The 27575-nt window shown below is 38.2% G+C and overlaps 1 protein-coding gene across 1 annotated transcript in view; it reads left to right on the top strand.

Moving 5' to 3' along the window:
- The first annotated feature begins 2830 nt into the window (after positions 1-2830).
- MCHR2 (melanin concentrating hormone receptor 2) overlaps positions 2831-27575 on the top strand; it is a 97994-nt gene continuing 73249 nt past the window's right edge. The window contains exons 1-2 of the mRNA XM_075200633.1: positions 2831-3033; positions 20397-20606. Of these exons, the coding sequence (XP_075056734.1) occupies positions 2852-3033; positions 20397-20606 (392 nt within the window). The 5' untranslated portion in view covers positions 2831-2851. The remainder of the gene's footprint in view (positions 3034-20396; positions 20607-27575) is intronic.

Here is a 27575-nt window from a genome sequence, read left to right as displayed (position 1 = left end):
AAGGCAGTGGCATATAAGGTGACCCTGAAGGTTTTGAAACACATTAAAAATGAAATCAATGAGATGCTGTCCCTAGAGGTGATTGTGTCCTCTAAAAGGAGTGGTAGTGAACATCCAATGAAAGACCAAACTACCTGATTCTGCACAGACTGTAGAAAACTGAACATTGTAACTGTCATGGAAGACTTATCTCACGCCTAGGATAGATGAACTATTGGACAAGGGACAAGCTATGTGTCTACCTTTAAGTAAGGGGTACTGGAAGATACCATTGACCAAGAGGGCACCTTATTTGAATTTACAACTGGGCCATTTGGGATGAAAAATGCTCCAGCTACCTTCCAAACGATTGTGCATCATCTTCTGGAAGGGTGTCAGGAATATGCACAAGCCTACCTGGACAATATAGCTATCTTTAGCAACAGCTGGAAAGAAAAGTTGGTCCACGTAGGAGGACCAGAATGTGGGAAAAAGTATTAGAACTATTAACTTGGGATATAGCTTGCAAGGTTGATTTTATACAACTTGGACCGGGCCAAAGAAATACTGTTTTAACATATGACGTTAGCTAATATCTTTATCTTGGGATGTATTGGGAAGGCTTTTTAGATGTTGGTGATTGCTCTGGGCGTTTTTTAATTGCACTGTTCATTATAGTTTTTGAATTACAATAGTTATTGTTTTTTTGTATTTACACCTTCTGTAATAAGGATAACTTATATATCTTCTACTCCTCTTTGTCTCTGTGAGTGTTGACTCACAGAGACACCCTGGCATTTTGACAGATTAAATGTTCTTTCTTTACTGTATTCTTTTGTTTTGTCATATAAATTGTCACTTTTCTCAGCTGTAACAACCATACTAAGCATACACTATGTTATCATTAAGTAGAAATATAGAGGCAAGCAATTGAATTGAAGGATGCAATTATTGCCATTTGATCACAGTATGTGTCATTTTTAGAGTATGGATATGAAATGTTAAGATGGAACAAGTTTATTTTAGACAAACTCAGTGGTGGAATTACAATGGATGCAGAGGGTGAGGTTGCTATGGGGCCCCAAATTTTGTTATGGGGCACGGCGATGCACAGTACCCTGCATTGCATTACATAACGTTTGAAAAAAATGTGTTACACTTTGCTGTATTAGCTTCACCCATTCATGAACATTTTGCATATGAGTACAACATACTAGAGTCATATGGGCATGCAATACGCAATACATGCTATGCAACTTGTTCTGCTTTATGGTGTATGTCGCAAACTTGCTAGATATATGTATGTGTTCTGATTACAATCCAAACAGACAACTAAAAGTGTGAAAATGTTTTTTTCATGTTCTTTGGCATTGTAACTTGGTAATTATATCTTTGTTTTCTTAATTTCTCTGCTTCACTCTCACCATTTAACTGCTCAACTCCTGTGCTCTCTCTAACCCCTACACTTTCTCTACCTTATACTTAATCCTGGATGTTGCCCAAATAAGCCTCTGCACTATTTGGGTACTCAAGGACTATGTACCACCTAGACCCCTGCACCATAATAGCCCTATCTATGCCTCTTTACATCATGGCCTCAGTATTTGTTTTTATATGCCATGAAATTTGTTCTGTTAATTGCATCCATGCTTTTATTATTATGCTTGTCTGTACCCATCAGGCCTGATTCATTAAGGAACTTAGGCAAGAATTTGAGTAAGTTTTCTTACTTAAGTTTTCTGGACAAAACCATGTTACAGTTCAAGGGGTGCAAATGAGTTTATTATTTTGCACATAAGGAAAATACTGTCTGTTTTTTTCATGTCAAATATTTGTTAGCTTATTTAAACACAGAGGTGATATTTGTGTGCTACATGAAAAAGCATCTAGGGACTTATTCATTAAGGAAAGTTAAGCTAAAGTAAGTAAATAAGGCAAAACCATGTTGCATTGGAGGGGGAGGTAAATATAAAATGTGATGGCAGATTTATATTTGGGATAGGGCATGTACTAGATCAACTTTAAATTTTAGTGTACAAATAAGCTTTCAAGTTTGTGTGCTACATGAAAAAACTGCCAGTAATTTCCTCATGTGCAAAATAATAAACTCATTTGCACACCTTGCATTGCAACAAGGATTTGTCCAGAAAACTTGAGTAAGAAAACTTACTCAAATTCTTGCCTAAGTTTCTTTATGAATCAGGCCCATTGTTCTTATCTGTATGTACTTATGTAGTGATGTAATTTTGTTTTATGTTCTAACCCATTATGTATGGCCTTGTGGAAGCCTTGTGGCGCTTTATAAATAAAAGATGATAATAATAATAATGGTACAGGCCACATTCACAGAAATTATACTCACATTCACAGAAATTATACTCAAGGTTGAAAGGGTTAAACACATTAAATACAAATATGTGTGTTTGAGGCCTTAGTTTACAATTTGCATATTAACAGTTTTTGGGTGGCTTTGCTCTAACCGTGTTATAATACTGTTTTTAAATCATTTTTACTATCGTTATGCTCTTTTAGTACATTCATGGATTCCTATTGACAATAATAGGGAATAGGTGATGATAAGCAAATGTGAATGTACATATTATTATTGTTTGTTCTTTTGTTTTAAGTTAAAGTGATTTACAGCTTTTTATAGGGCTCCCTAATGATTTGTGTTTAGAAGACGTTGCACGGGAATTTCTGTAATGGGCAAACCACATCCTATTATTTTCCTTCTCGATTAACAAGTCTTTTCCTTTGGTGACTGATATTGGCCCTGGGAATACTGTAGAGAGCTTGTTATGTAAAGGACATCAGTATATGAACTAAATATGTCTTTTCTTGTTGCAGATTAAAACAGAGGAAGTGTATAATAATGAATGAAATCCAGATCACCTCCTGGAATAGTACTGGTGACTTTCTCAATAAATCATGGAGTATGAGAAATGAATATCGTCTTATTAATACTGCAGAAACAGTTATTCTTCCCTCTTTCATTGGAATCATCTGTTCCACTGGATTAGTTGGAAATATCCTAGTATTGGTCACTATTATAAGGTATGGAAAAATTAATACAAATGAACAGAAGAAAAACATATATTTTACATGCAATATTAGAGTACACCTTTTTAAGAAATGGTATAATGTTGCACATTCTGTATTTTAAATTGACTCAGCTATTTATTATAGTAATTAAAATAAATAGGTGGACATCATTTTTCATCTTCAGAACTTGAGACATTCTGTCATTCCAGTGTTTTTATTTTGAGCTGAAATGAACAGTTCCTGCACAATTTAGCACAGCCAGTTGAGTAGCATTATTGTCAGCCACTTGTAGTTATTACTACCACACGTATACTATTTATCCATCTGCTAGAGGGATTGGACCTAGATCCTAACTGAGGAAAAAATGGACAGTTATGACATTGACTTGCTGCAGAATGTTGATACGTCAGAAGATCCTGCCCAGAAGGGACACAGATTAAAAGCTGTTAAACATAGTGTAAACTAGAGATGCTCAGGGCTTTGGAACTGAAAACAAGGCAAAACGTCATTGCTGCAAAGTCGAATCTCGCGAGTTTTGGATTCTATAAGTACCGCCCTCCACGTAGATCTGGTGCCATTTCACAGAGAGACACAGAAGGGGTAGCAGCGTTCTTGGCAGTCTCCAGTGCAGTTGGGCAGCATGATTAATGAAAGAGAAAGAGGAGGGCTGGGAGTGTTCTTAAAAGTCTCCAGTGACATTCTACTGTGCCATAGATCACCCAGAGACAGGAGAAGTGGCAGAATAATAATAGGGCTGGAAGTGTTCCTAAAGTCTCCAGTTATATTCTACTGTGCCATAGCTCACCAAGAAACAGGAGGGGTGGCAGTGTTCCTGCCAGTCTACAGTGTATGTGCCATTGCTCACTGTCAGTGCTGAAACAGAAATAATAGAGCTGGCAGTGTTCTTAAAAGTCTCCAGTCACATTGCTCTGTGCCATTGATATGGATTCACATCAGTTCACAGAAGATCAGGAGCACCAAGCAGCTGCTGGTACCAGTCATGATGATAGTAATCCCTCTACGTCATCTGCTAAAGTGCATAGTGTGTTTAAGTCAGGCAAAGTTAACTGCAGAAAAGCATAAAATTGCCAACATGCCATTCTGCACATGCAGTGGCAAGGAAAGAATCAAGCCTTCGCCTTTCTGTATGAGTGCTAGTTCTGCAACTGTCAGTGAGGCATCATCTTGTAGGGTCAGTCATGACGATGCAAGAATTTGTCATTCAGACTCAAAAAGTGGTGGCAAATTACTTTTATGTGTAAAAGCTGAGCTGGAAAAAGTCAGTAAGGCAGAAAAAAACGTATGTTCAGATTCAGAAATGACACAAATCCCTGAGGAGTGTCCATGAGTGCTATATGTAAGCCTGACCTTTCTGATACTGTACTCATAAAGAAGCCTCCTTTCAGCATTTCTGCAGATGTGTGGACGAGCAATCCAAGTGTAGCCAGTGATGCACAAATCGAGGAAGCCACTTTGGAATTGCAACAAGATGAGAGGGATATTTGTGTAGCTGACAACGGCGCTAATGAGGATTTTGATGACGATGATGATGTTTGTGTAAGTCCTGCACCAGTGGAAGCAGTTTTTGCACGTGATAAGAATAAGACGATTGTCATGCCTGGGCATTATTTCAAAAAAATCCACCTCTTATGTGTGGAATTATTTTTACCCAAATCCTGACAACAGTTGTCTAGCCTTTTGTAGCGTTTGTAAAGCCACAGTCAGTAGAGGAAGGGAACTTAACCATCTAGGAACCTTATCCATGTTACACCATTTGAAGAAAGCTCTTTAGAAGCTTTTGGGAAAATCAGAAACTTATGCTAAAAAAAAAACAACAAGCAGTCCAGCATCAGATAGCTCCTTACTCTCACCTAGATCCCGGCACCTGCAGTCTACACCCACAACACCGTCCTCATAAATATCCTCACTAGCAATCGGAGTTAGTCCTGCATCCAACTTGCTAAGGCTAAATGGCTCCTCCATTATCCGGGATCCCTCAGAAGAATTCTTTATCGTTAGTTCTCATGCTGCTGCTGCTGCTGCTGCTGGGGGTGAATCTTCAGAAGCAAACCAAGAAGAAGACTACTAGTAGTTTACAACAATTGACTGTTTAACAATCCTTTGCAAGAGGAAGCAAATATGACAGCTGTCACCAAGGCACAAAGCGGATTACAGACGCCATGGCGACTAAACTAGTATTAGATCTGCATCCAATATCCACTATTAATGCAGCTGGTGTTAGACAATTACTTGAGGTCTTGTGTCCCCGTTACCAAATTCCAACACATCACCATTGTACTAGAAAAGCTATTACTCACCTTTACCAGAAGATTCATAAAAATGTCATTATTGGGCTACAAAATGCCATTCTACCTACTGTACACTTAACCACAGATATGTGGACAAGCGGAACTGGACAAACTAAAGATTATATGACTGTGACAGCCCACTGGGTTGGTGATTCACCTTCACCAGCAGGAACAGCAGCAGCATGTACCCAGCTACGTCACATTTTTCTGAAGCAGGCTACTCTGTGTATCACTGGCTTCACTAAGAGGCATACAGCTGACAATCTGTTACAAAAACTGAGAGATTTCATTGTTACATGACTTATCCCGTTTGGACTCTCCTCAGGATATGTCATTTCTGATAATGCCACCCATATTGTGAGAACATTACAGCTGGGTGAATTTCATCACATTCCCTGTTTTGCTCACACAATCAACTTGGTGGTGCAGAGATTTTTAAAAATGACAGGGATGTGCAGGAGATGCTGTCTGTGGCCTGTGAAATTTCGGAACATTTCTGGCATTCTGCAACAGCATGTAGGAGATTGCAGCAGCTACAAGAACAATTTAATTTTCCCTGCCACCAACTAAAGCAAGAGGTGGTAACAAGGTGGAATTCCATTCTTTATATGCTTCTGAGGATGGACGAACAGAGAAAAGCTATCTACGCTTACTCCACAAGCCATGACATTGGGAAAGGAGGGGGAATGTATTTTAGTCCAGCGCAGTGGATAATACTTTCCGTGTTGTGCAAGGTGCTGAAACCATTCAAAGTAGTCACCTGTGAAGTGAGTTCAGACACTGCTAGCTTGAGCCAAGTGATTCCCTTATTTAGACTTTTGAAAAAGCAACTTGAGAAACTGAAGCAGGAGATGAAACAAAGCAATCACGCTAAGCATGTCGAAATTGTAGATCAAGTACTTGATTCGCTTCGCCAGGATCCAAGAGTTATTAAAATCTTGAAATCGTATCACTACATCTTGGCGACTGTGCTTGATCCTAGGTTTAAAAGCTATGTGTTCTCTTTGCTTCCAACTGACCTAGATCTCAAGAGACTTAAGGAGCTCCTGGTGAGCAGGTTGACAGCTCAAGTGGTACGTGACACAACGGTGTCTCCTCCTTCAGTTTCTCAGGCAACTGCTGCTAAGAAAAAACTTTCCCAAGAGACCCAGGGATGATGCAGATGACTCAGCACAACATTTTGACATCTGGTCTGGTCTAAAAGAATTGACCAAAAACCATGACGCCGTAACTACACTGATCCTACTATTAACATCCAAAGGATGGTGGAGGATTATTTTAACAAGCATTGATATAAACATGTCAGACAGTCCCTTTACATACTGTGAGGAAAAAAATGAAATTTGGAGACCCGTGTACACACTCGCTTTAAGCTGTCCACCCTCCAGTGTGTACTCAGGAAGAGTTTTCAGTACAGCCGGGAACCTTGTCAGTGATCGGCAAAGGAGGCTACTTCCTAAAAATGTGGAAAAGATGATGTTCCTCAAAATGAACTACAAATTCCACGAGAAAGACCTTAACCAGCAATTACATCAAAGTATAGAGACTTGTGTAACGGTGGATTCCAGTGGTGATGAATTAATATTGTGTGAGGATGATGCACATTGTTAGCTTGTTTTGTGGGGGCCCCAATAAACAAAGCACTTCAGCCACAAAAGTGGCACTCCTTGTTGCTGGAGTGCTTGGTTTGTTAAACTGTACATGTCCTTTTCAATATCAATGGGTGGGAAGGCCCAAGGACAAGTCCATCTTGCACAACTTTTCTTTTATTGCCACTGCTGTGTGGCAATGTTTCCTAGATGTGCTATGAACTGCCGTGTGTTTGTGTCGTTGCTCTTTCTCTTAGCATCCAGCCAGGTCGCTGCAGTTTTTGTCTGAAAGTGTATAAAAATAATATTGTGACCTGTGTGGTAGTCAAAATTGACTGGAAATGGCTGGAAATTAGTGTTATTGAGGTTAATAATATTGTAGGAACAAAAAAGGAGCAACATTATGTGATTTTAGCATATTTTAGTAATTTTTCTAAAATATACAGATCCAAAACCAAAACCAAAACCAAAATATGAGAACAGTTTTGCCAAAACCAAAACACAAACTTTATACAGATCCAAAACCAATACCAAAACCAAAACACGGGCGTCAGTGAACATCTCTAGTGTATACCATTAAAAAAAAGTGGAAATATAGAGATCTATCCACTCAGCGCACTCACATATATTAAGATTTTTTCGCCAGTGTGCGATATGTGAAAGAAGATAAAGACAATAGTAAAGAACAAATCTCACTCATCTACTTAATCTATAGGTGAAAAAAACCCCTTCAAATGGCTTGGGGCCTGATTCATCAAGGCACGCATACTGAGCACAACATGCATTTGTTTTATATGTACATCATTCATCTCTGCGTACTCTCAAATTCAACAAGGAACAGATCTGAAGATACATGCGCTAATTTAATCCGGCGCAGGTCTGCTCTACTACATAAGACACTGCAGGATGCATCCAGTGGCAGAAAAGGGCCTTTATGAATCAGGTTTTTGATGTTTTCTATTGAGCCATATGCATCTTAAAATCCATGCAGCTTGGCAATAGTTGCATATGTGCCTAGCTTATGCTAAACACACGTCACAGGCACTTATTAATGTCGCCCATCTTAATATCCATTTGTTTTCTGTGCAACAAACATATTCATTATTAAGCATCAATAAAGCCTCTCTATTACAGCAGAAACAATACCCCTGTCTCGTGTATCAAAAAAAGTTTTGCTTACACACAAAAGCATAAATTATGCCCGAGTGATAAAAAAAGCAAAAATCAGAGTAAGTGGTACAATCACAAACAGCTAATCACAAGCAGTTCTTTGCTGCCAATGACCTTCATCATCAGCCACTATTTGCACTTACCCCTGACCACCTGCAAATAATGTGGCTTTCTCAGGCATATATGTATATGCATATGCATCCATTCGCAATTGTTGTATTCAGCTTACACTCGAATGCCCAATCCTGTCCCTTCAGGATGTACAGGATGGGGGCCAGCCTGGCGTAAGTGGTAGAATCACACAAATCTGCTTGGGCACTTATGCATACCCACTTTCTGGGCGTTTTCACGTATTATACGCTACGCGAACTGGCGTGGTACTCACTATTTATCAGCACAGGTACAAACGTGAGCCGAGATGAAATTACACTCATCTAATTTACACTTAAATAGACCCTTCTGCTTTGCAAATTGAAGATCCATTCTTTTCAGGACAAAATTATTTATTATAAAATAGGTAATAGAATCATGCTGCAATAATCTCCTTATAATACAACGTTTTACAGAAGATTGCTCTCACATTTGGTGAAATATCAGTCAACATTTTGTCATCAATCCCTATGATAGTAGCATCACTTGTATAGCAACTTCTAGGAAGGCAATTCAGGATTTGTTTCTCATACTGACAGCACATTAGGCTTTTTGCAGAGTTGCACCCGGGGCTGGCTGGGCTGGGGGGCAGTGGGGCATCTGCCCCCGGGCCAGTCCCATTGTGGGGTACTTTGGGCTGGATCACTGGGCCACCTGAACTTTTTCCCTTTAAAATGTTCCTATTAGGCTGCTGAGTCGAGTCTTGCCCCTCGGGCTAAAATTTGCCAGTCCTCCCCTGATCGCCCCTAAATTGATCAATCAGAAAAGTTGTGTGTATATGCACAATTTTGAGTCAAGTTTATATTGATATAAGTTATGTAGTGAGGTCTTAGTATTATTATTATTAGTAGTAGTAGTAGTAGTAGTAGTAGTAGTAGTACTATTATTATTATTATTATTATTATTATTATTATTATTATTATTTTTGGTAATGCTAATTAATGATGTCACTTTGAATTCAAAGATTCAGAATCCATAGCCAGAGAATCATTTGATCCTTTAAATAACATGCTAGTTCACTTACACCACTTAGCTAAAATGCACATTGACAGCAGACGGGTGTGAACAACCCTTAACATTGGTCTGTGTCTTTAACTAAACTTAAATAGTGTTTGCACAGTAAGAATATTCATAAGTATAATCTAATTACCTGACTTACAAAGTCCTATAGCAAAAGTTAATATATTTCTGCCACCTGCATCCTAAAAATAGGACAGTTTCTATTTCAAATGCAAAACCTTTTTAAACTAACAGTAGGATGACATTTTATTGGAGTCTAGAAATAGAGATAGCATGAGACTGTGACAGCAGCAATCTCTAAGCTTTATTTTACTCACTGTTGATTATATATTTCTATGCATATATGAGACTAAGGTACTAATCTGAAATTTTAAATAGCATCATCATAAATCTTTTTTGTAAGCAGTAGATAGCATAATGTCATCTGCAGAATTTCATTTCAATTTTTTTTATATGTTTGTTTAGTGTAAATGAATAGCTCTTCATGAGCATCTTAAAATATTACATTCATATGAGATGGAGTTGTCAAACGTATTTAAATCAGATATGTTGTGAAGATCTGGCTGTATCCTAGGTCTTTTGAGAATTTAGCATGCGCTCAATTCTTTCTTCAAAGCTTGTATTCAGCTTCTACCTCCCAGGGACTTGCTGGGCAGGGAATCATCTGCTCCCCAGGCCAGTCCCATAGTAGGCTATCTTGGGCTGGGTCTCTGGGCTACCTGCTTTGTCTTCCCTTTAAAATGTCCCTAGTAAGCTGCTGAGCTGAGTCTCGCCCCCCTGGGCTTAAAGTTGCCAGTCAGTCCATACTCCAACGCCAATGCTTCTGTTCTAAGGTTACCAAATTTTGAAAATATTTTTAAAATCTTATTTTTAATAATCTCATTTTAGAGTTAATTCTGTGTAACATATTTTTTGTTATGCAGAAAACTGAATTTTTCATGCAGAGTACAGTAGGTATTACTCATATACTATAGCCTGTGAACCTTTCTACAGCACACGCTTTGTTTGTTTATTACCTAATTAAATCAGGGCATAGTGTTTTGTGATTGTATTTGGATGTCACATACGTTCAGTTGTGTTTAGCTTTTTCATGGGCTGAAGTAGGTGTGAGGCAAATTGTAACTAATGTGTCTAGCATCTTGCTTAACAATTGATCTCAGGCAGTAAGATGTTATTCTAGCGCAGTCCCACTAAATGTTTATAAAAGTCCACCTTTCACCACCATTTCCATGCAGTCAGGGTTTTTATTTTCATAGATGCGTGGGGTATAATGAGCACAGAGTAACATCTAATTGTTTATTAACATTTGTACTGGCATAGCTATTGACCATGTATTTTGGTACAAGTGCATTGTTTAATTTTTGTCAGGAGCAGTGGGCTCAGACAAGATCTACCACAAGATGCTTCTCTAACTGCTTGCCACTCTGTTGCTATGGACGCCTATAAGCAGTTGAGTGGGTGTTTAAGTGTGATAACATGATTGGACTGCACCCGATCTGGCAGTGGAGACTTGGCTCCAAGGGAGCATTCTGATTCACTGCCTGCAATTCTACATTGCAGGCAACGCTACTCCTCACTGCCCTTTATAGGTGCAGTGTGCTTAATCTGTGTGGGTTGCTGTTTGATGCCTGCTTTGACCCAGCACTCTGATTACACTGATCCCTGTCTGGTTCTGATGCTTTGGATGGCTGCCTGCCCTGATCTTTGACTTGATGTTGACAACTCGTTGGATTGCTGCCTACCCTGACCTTTACCTTGACATTGACCACTCTTAGGGGTAAATATATGAACATGCGGGTTCTTCAACACCCGCGTGTTCAGTGTGTTCGGCGATTAAATTTCAAGCGGCGCTGCATTGTAAAGGGAAGTTTCCCTTTACAATACAGCGCCACTTGAAATTTAATCGCTGAACACGCGGGTGTTGAAGAACCCACATGTTCATACATTTACCCCTTAGTTTGCAATGATAGTGAGAGTGTCAGTCTTGGCTCTCATGAGCTGGGCAATCTTTCTACTTGTCCTCTTGTCTGTTCTCACCTCGTCCACCTGTGTGTCCTTGTTTGTTTCCCCCTGCATGTCCTTTATGACACTTATCATATACCTTGCCTATTATGCCTTATACACAGTATTATGATTTTTTTATGACCAGTACTTTTTCCTGCTGGTCTTTTTGTTATATGCTTAACTTCCCAATTGTAAAGTGCTGCAGATTTTTGTGTCCTCTTATAAATCAAGGATAACAATAATAATAATAATAATAATAATAATAATAATAACAATAATTAAATAAAATATAGAGCCGGGTTGTGAATGTAAAGTACAGAGCCAGTCTACTAGCTTGAGCCCATTCCCCTTGTAATGAAGACACCATCACTACAGTATTATTTGAACAGGACTCACAAACAGTTCAATAAAAACAACTTTTAGGAAGGTGGTGAAAAAGAGCAAATAATTAGAATTGGTAGAAACAAGGTAAAACACACCATCAGGGAATGTAAACTTGAGGAAAAGAAGAAACAGTGAAGTTGAAGGAGTTAATGGAAAGAGAATTGAGGGATGGAAAAGGAAAGAAATGTGGATGAATATTTAGGTTCTATCTAGAAAGGGCATATTGGGTGATAGTAGGACAGTGGCTTGGGGGATTATTGCTGTCATTTTATATGATAAGCAATTTAATAGTATAAAACTGCATACATTTGGCTAACTTTTGGCACTATCTTGCTTTGTTTTATTATACTTTGTGATTTCTTTGATATGTTTTCCATTCTGCTACAACAGAACACCGTAACAGAGCTGTGAATTGTGTTGAAGCAGCTAAAGTGTAAATAAATGATTAAGAAGCCAAGAATTGCAGTGAAAGATGTATAGGAGTTACAAACCTACAGCCAAAACTGTATTGCTTTCTGACCACCCAAAATCTCACGGGATAAGCATGTTCATTCCTCTTAGTGTACAGTTTGAAATGACATGTCCTGGAGTTGATTAACCAAAGATACCAACATTGATTGAAAAGGAAACTAATTCAAAAGGATTTTGTAAAAAATACTTTTATTGAGAATTTTTACTTGCAAAGAAAGAGGTGAGAGGGAAGGGAAACATAAGTAAACAGAGGGTTGAAAAATATTAATACCAAAATAGGAAGTGAAGAACATACAACTTCCAGGCATTAAGTTGATGAAGAGAATGCAATAACAATATAGACCACTGTATTGATAATTAGAAGTTTTAAAATCAAACAATCAAAGGGAAGGATTGGAGGAAAATGGATGAAATGATAGTTAGTAATAGGCAGAGAAGAGGTAGGAGAATAATAATAAATAAAAATTCAAGCAAAGTTGTCAGGAGTCTTCACACAGTATTAACAACATTTTATTGAAAATAGTAAAGCTTCATAGTATCACCTATGATATGGCCTCAAATTTATACCGGTAGGCAATCCTAATGTTCTAACTAAATAACTAGGCCATGTTTTATTTCTTAACAATCTACCAATGATATAAAGGAGATTACAGTAAATTAGGCGATACCTATTTGGTTTTTAGATTTGATGGCATCTAGAATTATTTAGAATACCCTGTTCCGTTTGTGAAATCATTGATTACACGTAAACATTATTATGTAGGAGCAAAGCAGATCAGCAATAAGTGGTACATATAGAAGAGTCATTTATATAGACTATATGGGAAATTGTAAGACAATAAAGTACATGACTCCAACTTGTTGAAACCACAAATCCAGATATATTAGTAAATATATTGCTGGGTTTTCCAGAGTTATTTTATGGCAACCTGTGTTTGGAACTGTAGTAACATTGCCACAAGGTGTAATGAGAGAGGTGCACCCATGATGACATGGTCACATGCCAGGGCTCACTTTAGCCCTCCTATCCTTACCCCCTGTGTGCTATTAAACTTATACCACATGTGGGTACTATTATATTACTGTGATCTTCTCATACTGACATCTGCCCCCCAATTGATACTATATTTCTGTTTGGTTTTGAGATAGCCCAGTTGATTATGGCTATCCCTGTGTCTTTAGCTTACTACACCTGCAACAACAGTTATTTCACACTGTCAGATGTGGTGAAGTTCTGGCAGCTAGGTACACATAACTAAAATACTTATTCTACAGGGTACAATAGGCATTATATTTAGACTTTTAGCAGTCTATTTGTTTCCAGGGCAAGTACAATGTCATTTGAAGGTAATTGCACTTTGGAAACTTTCTGACGACTTCAAATATCTGTTATGTTCTATTATTTTCCATATCATGTACTGCTTGGCTGTTTTCATGTTACATCCTTTTTGGATCATGTCTAGGAGTAAAGGAAGATGAGAGGTGGGTAAGAAGCTGAAAAGGGGACCCCAATCAACTTTATTAGTTCTGTCATTAGTTGGGATGAGGTTACTGTGACATCTGGCACTTCCACTAATACTGCTAGTAGCAGCATTTTATTTTTTTATCTTCTGCTTCTGTAATGCTGAGTCCCATTTAGACAAAGACATAATGTGGAGGCACTTGTGCCTATGGCTACTGCTACTGCCCTTTTTCTTTTGTGAAGGAACTAGGGAAGGTACAATACAGTTTCTGTCACAAATTAGTAGCCCATTATTGGTAAATTTCTGGAATTCAGTGCTATCAGGCTATACCTCAACTGACTTATTTGTAGTGATTTTTATGATGGAGCGATATGGGTCATAGAGTAACCATGCCTCACCCTAACAATGCAATTTTTGCCCTGGTACCTGCCATGTTGCTGCTGTTTTTCAAGGAAGACGAGAAAGCAGAACTGAAGGGCAAAGATAAACACTGCCAGTGCCTCAGTGATAAGCTACAACAAGAACTTGCATTGCATTGCAATTTGTTTATGTGGTGACTACTTCTACATTGCGGGAATTCAGTATCTTCAACTGTTATTCACGTCTTAAATAATCTGTGAAAGAGGAGAAATCAGAGTCGTCAATACATGAACAGCCAATTGGAATGATTTTCCCACGTTACAACCATTCAGATATAAGCTGCTTTGATTAACTCCTTTCATTCATTCTTGTTGCAGCTGTGCTAGGAGCAGGTCCTGATCATTCTTTTTATTTTTATTCAAGTTGGTCTACTTATGGACAGAAGAAAGAAGATTCCCCTTAGAAACTAATAAACATACAATAGTGATTTTTGGGAGCTTTAATGTTAAATAAAATAATACATAATTTGTGTTGGGTTTTTCAGTGCTTTTCTTGAACTACTTATTCCAGCAGGCACTGGCTTCTAAGGCATGCTGGAAATCTCAATCTCCAGCACGCCCAAGCACTTAATGGTTGCCAGGCATGCTGGGACATGTAGTATCTCAAAAATATTTAATGATTTTTTTCCTTATCACTATTACCCTGGCATTATTCAGCACAGAGTGGGCTTGCGGCATGCCATGTAAGCGACAATGTTTTTTGTGGGCTTTATTCCCTAGGAGAATCCACCCCATACTGACTAAGTTAGGTCTGGTTTTACATTATGACAGTGGAACACCATTCTGCAGATCTCCTTGATATAGTGTGATCAGCCTGGCCTGACATGGCCTAGTGCGAGTTGCTGCTTTTGCAGGATAAGCCCACACTTGTTATCCACCCGCCTTAGTAGTAACTCTTTGAAAAAGCAGTTGACGAAACATACGTCAGGGTCAAAAACGTACAAAGTGATTTCACAAATCCGGAAGTGGGTGCTGGCAGCAGTTGTATGCCGCACGCCTCCCATACTAATTCTGTCCCCCATTTATATATGTGTGAATTGGAAATGATTATAATCATTATTAATGAATGGTGACAAAGAAGGGAGTTATTAAAAGCCATCAGGGAGTTATATTAAACCCATAATGAAATTACATTGCTTTATATCACAGGACATTAGTGTCAGTGTAAGGGGTTCAGGCAATAAATGTGGCTGAACTTTTATTCAGCAACGATGCATTTTGACTTGTCTTGGTACAGATGATATCTGTATAAATTTACATATTATCCCTTAACACAGACGCCATCCAATATGTTTAAATACAAATTTCAGCTATGTGTATGTGTGAAATACTCCTCAGTATAGATTTCTAGATTTCTAGTCTCTCTAAAGTACAAGTGATAACTGTGTGAATATGAGACAATGTTTCTTACAACCTAAGTGATTGTACTAATAATATAATGTTAGCCTGATGTTGTAATGAAAGGCGAAATTTTCAACTTAATTTTAAATTTAAGCTTGGTAACCTGTTTTTCATTTGTAACCCTAGTGCTATTATGTGTACACTAGAGCTAGTGGGGGCTATGTGTAGTGAATCTCACCGGATCACTCAGATATAGTGATACAGTGATATCCACAAAGTTTTTATTAAATTCTGAATCTTTGTTGGACACTGGAGGTTTATTCTACCAGTAAAAATTTCCTAGCTTTTGTAAAAAATAAATATATCTTGGCACATATTGGATTGGATTCTTGTTCTCCGATAAACCAATATGGAGGACAGCTGAACAGCAGTTAAGAATAATAACATCATAGCAGCTACAAAATAATTACATGTACATTAATAAATTAATGGGAGATAGGTCTGAATGTGGTATAGATTAAATATAATGTGATCCTTAATTGTAGTATGAAATACCTCAGGTTGGGGAATACATGAATAGGAAATACTGATAATAAATTATAAAGCCTTTTTGTTATGATGTCTGATGATTAATCTTGAACAAATGAATCTATACTCTATAGAGTCTATATTTTGGTCTATGACTAAACTACTATATCATTGATATACTATATATTAATAAAAAAAAGACTTATCATTGTGATCAACCATGGCTTTTTTTTTATTCTAAACCATATCATAAGAAGTTGTAATCAACATCAATAATATATAAATGTAACATAGGGATACAAAGAATTGATATTACAATTGCCAAGAAGCTTATTGTCGCGGAAATAGGGTTTATGGGATCCGTCTCGGGACCCTTGGGACCAGCTGTGGCAGGGATGAAGTGGAAACTAGGAGGCCCGATGAAGGTCTTGCTCATGGAGGATGTGCTCTATTCCTGTACACCAGATCTTGGGAGGAAGAGTGCTGGACTGGACTTTGTGAAATCTGGACCTGGTGGATTGGAACCTGAATGCAGGAGCAGTCGGACTGAACCCACGGCCAGAGACTCAGTACTTCCAAAAATCCAGAAACTCAGATGAATATAGCACCAAAACTGGGACAGGGAAGGCTCAGAACTCAGGAGCTGATTATCAGGAGTGACTACCTCCTGAGCAGTATAAGCCTGGAACTAGCCCAAGCCAAGCCAGAACTCAGAACCTGAGTCAAGCCTGGAAGACTCAGAGCAGTAACCTACTACCCCAAATAGCCTGTAGGTGAGACAGGAATAGGCTGAAGAGAGCTGGATCCACACGAGGGTTGACAGCTGGAATCTGTACAGCAGCAAATAGAATGAATCTGAATCCACATGAAGGGTTAATAGCCAAAGTCTGTATTACAGCAGGCTGAATGACGCTGAATTCACACAAAGGCTTGATGGCTGAAATCTGTATTACAGCAGGCACAATGAAGCAGAATTCACACAAAGGGTTAACGTCCGAAGTCTGTATTACAGCAGGCAGAATGATGCAGCAAACAAACAGCAACAGTGGTAAGCTGGAACCAGGAACTAGGAAAATGTTGCACTGGCAATTAGCTGAGTGTACGAAGTGACTTTTATAGTTTGCAGAGGTAGCTAACTGGTGGATGAAGATGCTCAGAATAAGCAGGATGTAGCAAAATGTCTCATCCAAGATGACAGCCTCCAGTACAGCAGACAGAAGTCATGCTTTGCCCCAGGATTTAGATTGCTGCACTCTGACAAGAGGGAGATGCAGGGCAATATGATACCGCCCAGTTTCGTAAACAGGGTTAAGACCCCGATTCATGACACTTCTGAGATTGGGGTAAAAATTAATAGAATAATAAAAGAATATATACACAAATTAATATATACATATAACAACACAGTACAAATTTATTATAGTACTCATGGGACCCCAACCTGTCAGATCTTATAATTTTGCCCCACCCAAGGGTTTTCTCTCTAACTCTCTAACGAACATATAAGACCATTTATGGGAGAAGAACCGACAGGGACGCCATTGAGCAGTGGGAAGTTGCTTGTGTAGTTATGTGATCACACCCAGTGGTCAAAGTGAAAATTTAGAAGAGGCATTATGGAAAATGTAAGTAAATGGAGTTTGGTAGATTTACTATGAAATTAGCAGCAGAAGTGGCAGTATGACATATCACCATATACTAGCCCACTTCAACCACTGTCAACACCTTGATTGATGGTCTGGTACAAATAATTGGGTTCTTTGTGTAATCTAGCCACAGCTATATGTATGCCTACTTGCTTAAATCACTAGAATAAGCTTTTTATAACCACACAACATTTTATAATGAGTTAAAAAGCTTAATCTGAAGGCATGCATGCGTTTAAAGGCCATTGTGAAGCTTTTTTACTGCATAAGTGGACTTTATTATAACACATGACTTATCAGTCGAGTTACTCACAATGTACCAGATTTAGAATTGGACGAAACTTGCATGTAAGTCCACAAACATGTGCTTTGTTTTGCAAGGCAGACTTTAAGTTAAGAGTAACTTGCACTTGCGCCCCCTAAGCTTGGGAAGGCACACTGGGGCTGTGCAAGTTCAAGCTATGTGCAGTAGGAGAGTGTGCTCTCTGAGCTTTGATGTAAATATATGTACTGATTGTGGTGACCATTAGCACATATTTTCACTACATTTTAAAAATAAAATTTAGTTAATTCATTTAAAAAATATGCCAACCTTCAACCAAATAAGTAACAATCACCAACCATATAACCTGACCTGGTTACCAATAACTAGAGAGAAAGGAGTATTCTATACCGCCATCCAGAGGTGGGATTCAGCCGCTTCTCACCGGTTCGCCAGAATCGATACCTAATTTAAGGTTCAGTTTGGCAAACCGGTGACTACAGGCTGAGTCCACCATCTTTGTTGGTGGGGGAGCCGGGTCCTTTAAAAAAAATACTCACCTGTTTGCGTCGGCACTCCTCCTCTCTGCTCCATCCACATTGAATGTTGGGCGTGACATCATCACGCCCGTTCAGTAAGGAGCGGCGCAGAGAGGAGTCTGCAATCAAGTAGCAAGAAGACAGAGAAGAAGAAAAGAGAAGAAAGAAGCCGATAGAAAAGGTATGTGAAGGAACGGAAGCCAGGGGGAGCAAAGGCAGCATGGCAGAGTGAAAAGGGAGCACAGGCAGCATGGCAGAGTGTGAAGGGGAGCAAAGGCAGAATGGCAGAGTGAAGGGGGAGCAAAAGCAACATGGCAGAGTGTGAAGGGGGAGCAAAGGCAGCATGGCAGAGTGTGAAGGGGGAGCAAAGGCAGTATGGCAGAGTGAAGGGAGAGCAAAGGCAACATGGCAAAGTGTTTTGAGGGGCAAAAGCAGCATGGCAGAGTGTGATGAAGAGGGGCATTACTGTGGCATAATTTGAAATGAGGGCACTACTGTGTGGCATAGCATGACTCATTACTATTATTATCTTGATATTAGCAGCATAAAATATTATTTGAGTATTACATTTTTTATTATTTGAATATTAATATGCATTAAATGCGTATTAATTTGAGTATGAAATATTAAACTACCTTTCGGTATATCTTTTTGTATACTTAAAACGATCATTAGGGCAGAGATCCGGTTGTTAATTTATTTGAATCCCACCACTGCAGCTATCTATTACTGTTTTATATTCCCACTAAGGTAGTGCTCTTCCAACTTAATAGAAACATGTTTTCCCAAAAGACAAGAGTTGAAAAAGAAGGCACTCCAGTCCAAAGAAAAAAGAAAACTATTCTCTTTATAATGTTAAAATCACTTTTATTGGTAATACAAAATATGAAATATTTATTCACATTTCAACTTTCAAACAGTTGTTTTATGGCAAAATATTTGAAAATATAGATGAATAAAGTGAAAATAGAGAAAATGTGCTCTATGAAAAATATTTTAAGACCAAATTCCGCCAGAGAAACATACATAATTTCATGCCAAAACAATGAACTAGGTGAATATCCACAGAACAGTTTTGGAAATTCCACTCTTTCTATTTATGAAGAGTAAAATGATTGCTTCATGGTGCAAAACCAGCTTTGGATGCCTAGATGCTAGCTAACATGTACTGGTTTGTTGAGCAACATGGTGGCAGCGGAGTTGGGTGCAGTAAAGTTCCTTGCAAAGTACGGAGTAGACCATGTGGTTTTGCTGAGTAGTGCAGAAACAAAATTTTATTTTGCAGAGCATAATTATTGAAATGAGATAATGGGTGGAGAGGACACATATTTCTTGCTAAACGGAGTAGAGAACGGCTATTTCCACTTGACAAATGCCCTGATTCATTAAAAAAAGTAAGTAAAAAAAATAAGTACTTTTTCTCCTAGACAAAACCTTGTTACAATGCAAGGGGTGCAAATTAATTTATTATTTTGAATATTTAAATTTACCTCTCCCTCCAATACAACATGGTTTTGCCAAGGTTCAAAGTTACTAATTTTTTTGGCTTTCATTGCCTTAATGAATCAGGCCGATTGACTTTTGCAGTAGCTCACAGCTGATGGATTTTGTGTCTCATCATTTACTTTTAATATGACTCATTTGCATCTCTATGTTGTACTTTAGCTGAAAAATGCATTTCCAAACACTTCAATTAATGTAAGAAAAGCCATCACATACAGAACATTGCCAAGTGTAATTAAAACAATCTTTAAGTCACTTCACTCTCATGGGTAATTTAAACCATAGCTGAACTTACACCAAAAAGTATTTTAGGAGAAAAACAGAAAAGTGTATTTCCCAGAAAGGGTTGACCGTAAAGTGGTAGCGGCATGAACTAAGATGTGAGCTTTAAAAATTGGGCAGTGTCTCTTTGTAGTTTTTCTCCCTCAAAATCCAGTGCTAATTGACCACTCCTGCCACTATTCCTCTCTGGGAGCCAAATGTTTTTTTTTGTAGTCTGCCTGTAAGTGTAAATGTCATGTTGATAAATGACACTGGAGCATTTATGTTTCAAATATTTCTGATTTTCTTATACCAGATCTAGGAGAAAAACAATACCTGACATCTACATCTGTAATCTGGCAGTGGCAGATCTTGTTCACATCATAGGAATGCCATTTCTAATACATCAGTGGGCTCGAGGAGGAGAATGGGTGTTTGGGAGCCCTCTTTGTACTATAATTACATCTCTGGATACCTGCAATCAATTTGCGTGTACAGCCATTATGACAGCAATGAGTCTGGACAGGTAAAAAAACAAATGTACTTTTTGACATGTACAATATTCTAAAATATGTAACTGCAGATGCATTTGTCTCATCAATGTGTTTACATATAACAACATCCAAAAAAGCAAACATTCTGAACAGTTTTCTAAGGACTATAAGAACATTAATGTTTAGTGCAAAAAAAATTTTTTTTAATGTTATATGTTTATGTTTTATGCTATTATTGTTCAAATGTGCCCATTTTTACACAGAGCACATGTACTACAGGTCGAGGTGGTGCCATGTGTAAGGAGTGCAGAAAACGTATCTTCTGATGGGAGTAGCTGTTAATATCACAGTATTCCTAGTGAAACACTGGATAGCCACACTCATACTCTTGATATTGTATTCAAGTGCAAAAACAAGATTTCCTGTTGTGAAATGAGACATTAAATGAGCAGCACCGTGGCTTAGTGGTTAGCACTCCTGCCTCACAGCGCAGGGGTCATGAGTTCAATTCCCATCCATGACATTATCTGTGTGTAATTTGTATGTTCTCCCTGTGTTTACGTGGGTTTCCTCCAGGTGCTCCGGTTTCCTCCCACACTCCAAAAACATACTGGTAGGTTAATTGGCTGCTATCAAAATTGACTTGTGTGTGTATGCTAGGGAATTTAGACTGTAAGCTCCAATGGGGCAGGGACTGATGTGAATGAGTACAGCGCTGCAGAATCAGTGGCGCTATATAAATAAATGATGATGATGAATGATAAATAAATGTTGATGATCATGATCATGTGTATTTCACACTGGATTCACAATCCCAGAAAAGGTTATGAAGTACAGTACATATGAGGTACACTACATGGTCAAAAGAATGTGGACACCCAAACATCACATCCATGTGGGCTTGAAGAACTTCTCATTCCAATATGCACCCTATGTGAGCATTCCTTCCACCATATAGATACCAGAATAGTGAAATCTCCAAGTTTCCAAACCACTAAGACCACAGAATTGGATAGTGGTCTTCAGTGGTGTGGAAACCTGGAAAATGATACACTATTATTGTTTCCATTTATATTTGAGGATATCAGCTACTGCTACCCTAACATCACTCCAGGTTATCATCTAACAACACCAACTATACCATTGAACTTTTTTTTGAAGATTCAATGGAGTATAATCTGTGGGACTATTATATGTAAGGTTGTTATTTTTCATTCTTTGTATGATAACGCTTCATTGGAATTGACATACTTCCCAAAAATTTCCCTATGCAATATTATCTCTGTATGTAAGAGATCAGCGCCGTATTGCCATATCTGTAATTTATTGTACATGTTGTGCAGGGTATTTGGTGAAACCCTTATTGATATTGGTATTGACTGCATATTTATGTTGCACGGCTAGTCACTACTTCATTTATTCATACATTAATATGGAGTTGGTCCAACCTTTGCTGCTAAAACAGCCTCCGCTCTTCTTTGAAGACTTTCCACTAGATATTGGAACATGGCTTCCATTCAGCCACAAGAGCAGCAGCCTGGCTTGCAGCCTGCATTCAAATTCATCCTAAGAGTGTTTCATGGGGTTGAAGTCAGGGCTCTTGCAGGCCAGTCATATCCTTCCACATCAAACACTGGAAATTTTCCCATTGTCATGCTAAAATAAGAAAGGGCCCCCTCCAAACTGTTGCCACAAAGTTGGAACACACCATTCTCTAGAATTTCATTGTATAATGTAGCATTAAGATTTCCCTTCAGTGAAACTAAGGGGCCCAGACCAAAGCAAAAAACAGGCTCAGACCATTATTCCTCCTTCCTACTCTACTAAACTTTACAGTTGGCAGTAAACAATCAAGAAGGAAGTATTCTCCTGGTATCTGCCAAACACAGATTCACCAGTCAGATTGCCAGATGGTGAAGAGTGATTTGTTTCTCCAGAAAATTATTTCTAGTGCTCCAGAGTCCAATGGTAGTCTACTTTAAACCACTCCAGTCAAATTTGACATTGAGCATGTTGATCTGAGGCTTGATTGCTGCTGCTCGGCAATATAAACCCAATCCATCAAGCTTCTGACGAGCAGTTATTGTGATGATGCTGCTCCAGGGGAAGTTTGGAACTCTGTAGTGAGTTTTGCAACCAAGGACAGATGATCTGTAAGCACAACATGCTTCAGCACTTCAAACCTGTTCTCTTGTGTTGCCCACTGCTTCACAACTGAGTTGTTGTTGCTCCTAGACATTTCTACTTCACAATAACAGCACTTACTGTTGACTGAAGCAGTTTTAGCAGAGCAGAATTTTGACACACTGACTTGTTGAAAAGGTGGCATCCTATGACAGTGCCACATTCAAAGTTACTGGGGTCTTCAGCCCAAACCATTATACTGCTAATGTTTGACTTTGGAAATTGCACACCTGTATGCCTTTATATAATGCACCTGCTAGCAATGGATGAGGCTGAAATGGCCAAACACACTTATTAGTAGGTGTTTCCACATACTTTTAGCCAGGGCCATCTTAACAACATTATGGGCCCCCGGGCAAAGCAGTGCACCGGGGGCCCCTATATATAGATATAGATATAGATATATAGATGTATACAGATACAGATATAGATAGATAGAGAGATAGATAGATGTACTTGCTCAGTGACCCTTGAAGGTTTTTTTTTGCAGGTTTTTTCTTTTGCAGGATTAATTATTCTCATTAAGAGCCATGCCTATGGGGCCCCCTTGCCCGTGGGGCCCCTGGGCACCTGCCCATCGTGCCCAATGTAAAAGATGGCCCTCCTTTTAGCCATGCAGTGTACTTCCCAAACTGGAAGCAGGCAGACACCATGGTATTGACAATGTGGACATATATGTGTATTTCATACTTGCCTACTTTTTTAAACCTGTATTCGAGATATCGGAATACAGATCATGACAGAGGGTAGGAGGGGGCATGGCGACGTCATTACGTCACTATAGCCCCACCCATACCATAAAATACAGAAATTCAAGGTATTGAATGGGGGGGGGGGGGTGAGGCTTAAAGACACGATTAAGCCCCACCCCCGCTAATCAATGTCGTTAATTTTGGCATTTCACAGGGTCCGGTGGTTTTCCTACTCTTCCGGGAGTCCGGGAGGACTCCCCGAAATTCGGGAGCCTCCCGTAAATTCCTGGAGAGTAGGCAAGTATGGTGTATTTGTGCATAATGAAATGCACTGTGCATCTGAATATTTTGAACTTTTATGATGGTAAACTGTAAATATATAAATGCTATCCTAATATGACAAACATTCAATATCATAGGAAATAATTTTATTAACACATTATTATTATAGCTCTGTATTAATCAAGCTGTATTGTGATATTTACTATGTTAGTTATATGTATTGCTTTATTTTCTGTATGCTAATATTATTGTGTCTATATATATTTGTTTTGTTTTGTTATATCCTTGCTGGATGGTGCTGCGCAATTTGTAGTGCCATAAATAAGTGGCAGTGATGATGATTATTAAAATATTACATTGTTGTGCACTAAAGTATTTTATTGGACGCTTTTATAGAATATTTAGATGAAGGAAGTGTTCCAGCAAATTTTAATTTTCTATGAATTTCAGTGATTTGTAATGGACTGTCTCTTTATGAAGTTCATGTGCAAATAAAAAAATATATATATTTTAATATTTTGTGTTTGAACAAAATTGGCTTTTTAAACAACATAGCCTGCATAAAAATCTTTATTATAGTATCAAAATGAACTCATTTACATCATGAACAATAACTTGTACCCATTATAGCATTTTTTAAACTATTTTTTGAAGCAATAACAGAATGTTAGTGGCTCAATTTCTCAAAAATATAACTTTTTGTCCTATGTTGTAAATTATTCCAAACTAAGGGAGATTTGTGTATGCCTAATAGAAATCGCATAAATGTCATCATGCCTCATAGAATCATCTACAAATAAGTAAAGATTAAGGGCTCTGTTCTAAAACAAATATTTAGAAAGAGAAGGAGTCATGGAAGGCTAGGGGCTAGATTTACTAAGCTGCGGGTTTGAAGAAGTGGAGATGTTGCCTATAGCAACCAATCAGATTATAGCTGTCATTTTGTAAAATGTACTAAATAAATGAAAGCTAGAATCTGATTGGCTGCCATAGGCAACATCTCCACTTCTTCAAACCTGCCGCTTAGTAAATCTAGCCCTAGGACTCACATATATGGTAATACATAAATAATTACTATGTAGTGTGTGCACTGATCTATTTCCTCCTCCATGTGTCAACATTCTCAGCTAGTGCAGTGTTTTTGAACAGAGCTGTATCGCATGTAATAAATATTACATATATTATCAATCTGCTACGGCTCTGTTTTTGTGAGCACATGGAGCCCTAAAGCTGCATTAATTGGTTTTGTAAATTAAAGTAGCTACAGTTTATGGTTTGGTGGAGCCCAATATCATGTGTGGTAATAATAATTCCATAAAGAAATTGCCAAATGGGATAAAAATCAGTAAATGCATCTACTGTGGAGGGCACTTGCGGAGTGCAGCTGAAATGCAAAAATATAGAAACATAGAATTTGACGGCAGATAAGAACCGCTTGGCCCATCTAGTCTGCCCATTGTTTTATTAATCTATGGTAACCTTAAACCTTATTTGATCACTTATTCTTTATAACAATATTCTTATGTCTATCCCAAGCATGTTTAAACTGCTCTACTGTATTAGCCTCTACCAGCTCTGATGGGAGGCTATTCCACATATTCACTACCCTCTCTGTGAAGTAGTTTTTCCTCAAATTTCCTCTGAACCTACTTCCCTCCAGTTTCAGTACATGCCCACGTGTTCTAGTACTTCTCTTCCTTTGAAGAATGTTTCCCTCATGTACCTTGTTCAAACACTTGATATATTTGAAAGTTTCTATCATGTCCCCCCTTTCCCTTCTCTGCTCCAAACTTTACATATTCAAGTTCTTTTATTCTTTCCGGATAAGTTTTGTGCTGTAGGCCATGCACCATTTTAGTTGCCCTTCTTTGTACAGTTTCTAATGTGTTTATATCCTTTTAGAGATATGGCCTCCAGAATTGAACACAGTATTCTAGATGAGGCCTTACCAACAGTGGCATTATTATTTCTTTATTTCTGCTACTGATTCCTTTCCCTATGCAACCAAGCATCTGACTTGCCTTCCTCATTGCTTTGTTGCATTTCTTACCTGCCTTTAAGTAACCTGAAATAGTAACTCCTAGATACCTTTCCTCCTCAGTAGTTACCATTATAGTGCTATTAATACTATATTTAGCCTTTGGGTTTTTGAGACCCAAGTGCATGATTTTGCATTTTTTGGCATTAAACTGTAGTTGCCACTCTCTTGACCATTCCAATAGTCTACCTAGATCATCAGTCATTTGTTTTATCCCTCCTGGTGTATCTACTATGTTGCATATCTTTGTGTCATCTGCAAAAAGGCATACTTTCCCTTCAATACCATTTGCAATGTCTCCAATAAAGATATTAAAAAGCACTGGTCCAAGTACAGATCCTTGGGGTACTCCACTGGTAACCTTTCCCTCCTGTGAGTGTCCTCCATTTACTATAACTCTTTGTTTTCTATCCTGCAACAAAGATCTTATCCATTGCAACATCTTGGAATCTATTCCCAAGCTTTCAAGTTTATTTAAAGGTCTGCGATGTCGGACAGTGTCAAAAGCCTTACGAAAACCTAGATAAGCTATATCTACAGCCCCTCCTTGATCTATTACTTTAGTCACACAGTCAAAAAAGTCAATAAGATTTGTTTGACATGATCTCCCCAAGTAAATCCATGCTGTTTGGGATCCTGGAAATTACTGGATTTGAGATATTCTACAACTCTTTCTTTTAAAAGTGTATGTTATGTACATACATATGTCCATAGTACAGAAATTTGTATATTTTGCTATCTGAGTTTGCAACCTGTTTGAAATCACTCCCTATGCCATCCTCTATGCCATTGGGGCAATGTCAACTCTACGTGATATATACCTGTGTAGCTTATAGCACTCTCTGTTTACTTGTGTACTTTATAGCACTCCTCTGTCATTAAAGCAACTTATATATATTATACATATCTGACAGATTATAGTTTATAGAAAAAAAGGAGGTTGACTAATCCACTCCAAGGTAAGGACTAACCTCAATGTAAATAAGGTTGGCTATAACATGTAATATGAGGGGGTGCTCTCAAAACTAGATGAATCTAGGAAAGGAAAGAGATACATTTGATGATAACCATCAGCTGCAAGAAAGTATTATATATATATATATATATATATATATATATATATACTATATAATAATCCATTATATTCATCCACCCCAAAATCGGGAGAATTACATGTCAGGGGATATATTGAATTTTTACTCTGTACACTCTCATTGGCTACTTTGGATGCCAATCATAAATGGAATAAAATTATTGGTTGCCTGGAGTTTATTAACCTCTAGCCCATACCAAACGAGTAATTTCCCATGAATAAGCCTATACGGCGAAACGTACGTTGAGTAACGCGACGCATGACATCACAGACCCGGATGTAGGGAGCCAGTCAGCGGGATTTCACCACGATCGTGTCTCAGTCTGAAGGTTATCATATTGTTTATTACTAACAGCCCTATATTATTATGCAGGACAACTTCTGAAGGAACCTAGAACAGGAACATTAGGTTTCACTATCGGTGAATTCCGATTTCATGACTTAGCAGGCAATAGGTGATTGGGACAGATTAATCTGCTTATTAATACCTCCGCTGAGAAACGCTGCAGAGGGGCCATTTATATTTACCGGCATTCATAAATGCTTATAGTGCCCTCAACAGAGTATTATCTGATATTAGATACTTCCGCTGTAATCACTCTGCAGCAAGTCTACCTTCCGTGTTCAGTAGGTTACAGAATTAGCAGTGATTTATATATATATATATATATATATATATATATATATATATATATATATATCACCTATGTTT

The sequence above is a fragment of the Mixophyes fleayi genome, chromosome 3 (assembly GCF_038048845.1).
Source record: "Mixophyes fleayi isolate aMixFle1 chromosome 3, aMixFle1.hap1, whole genome shotgun sequence".
NCBI lineage: Eukaryota > Metazoa > Chordata > Amphibia > Anura > Limnodynastidae > Mixophyes > Mixophyes fleayi.
This window is presented reverse-complemented; position numbering and strand designations above follow the sequence as displayed.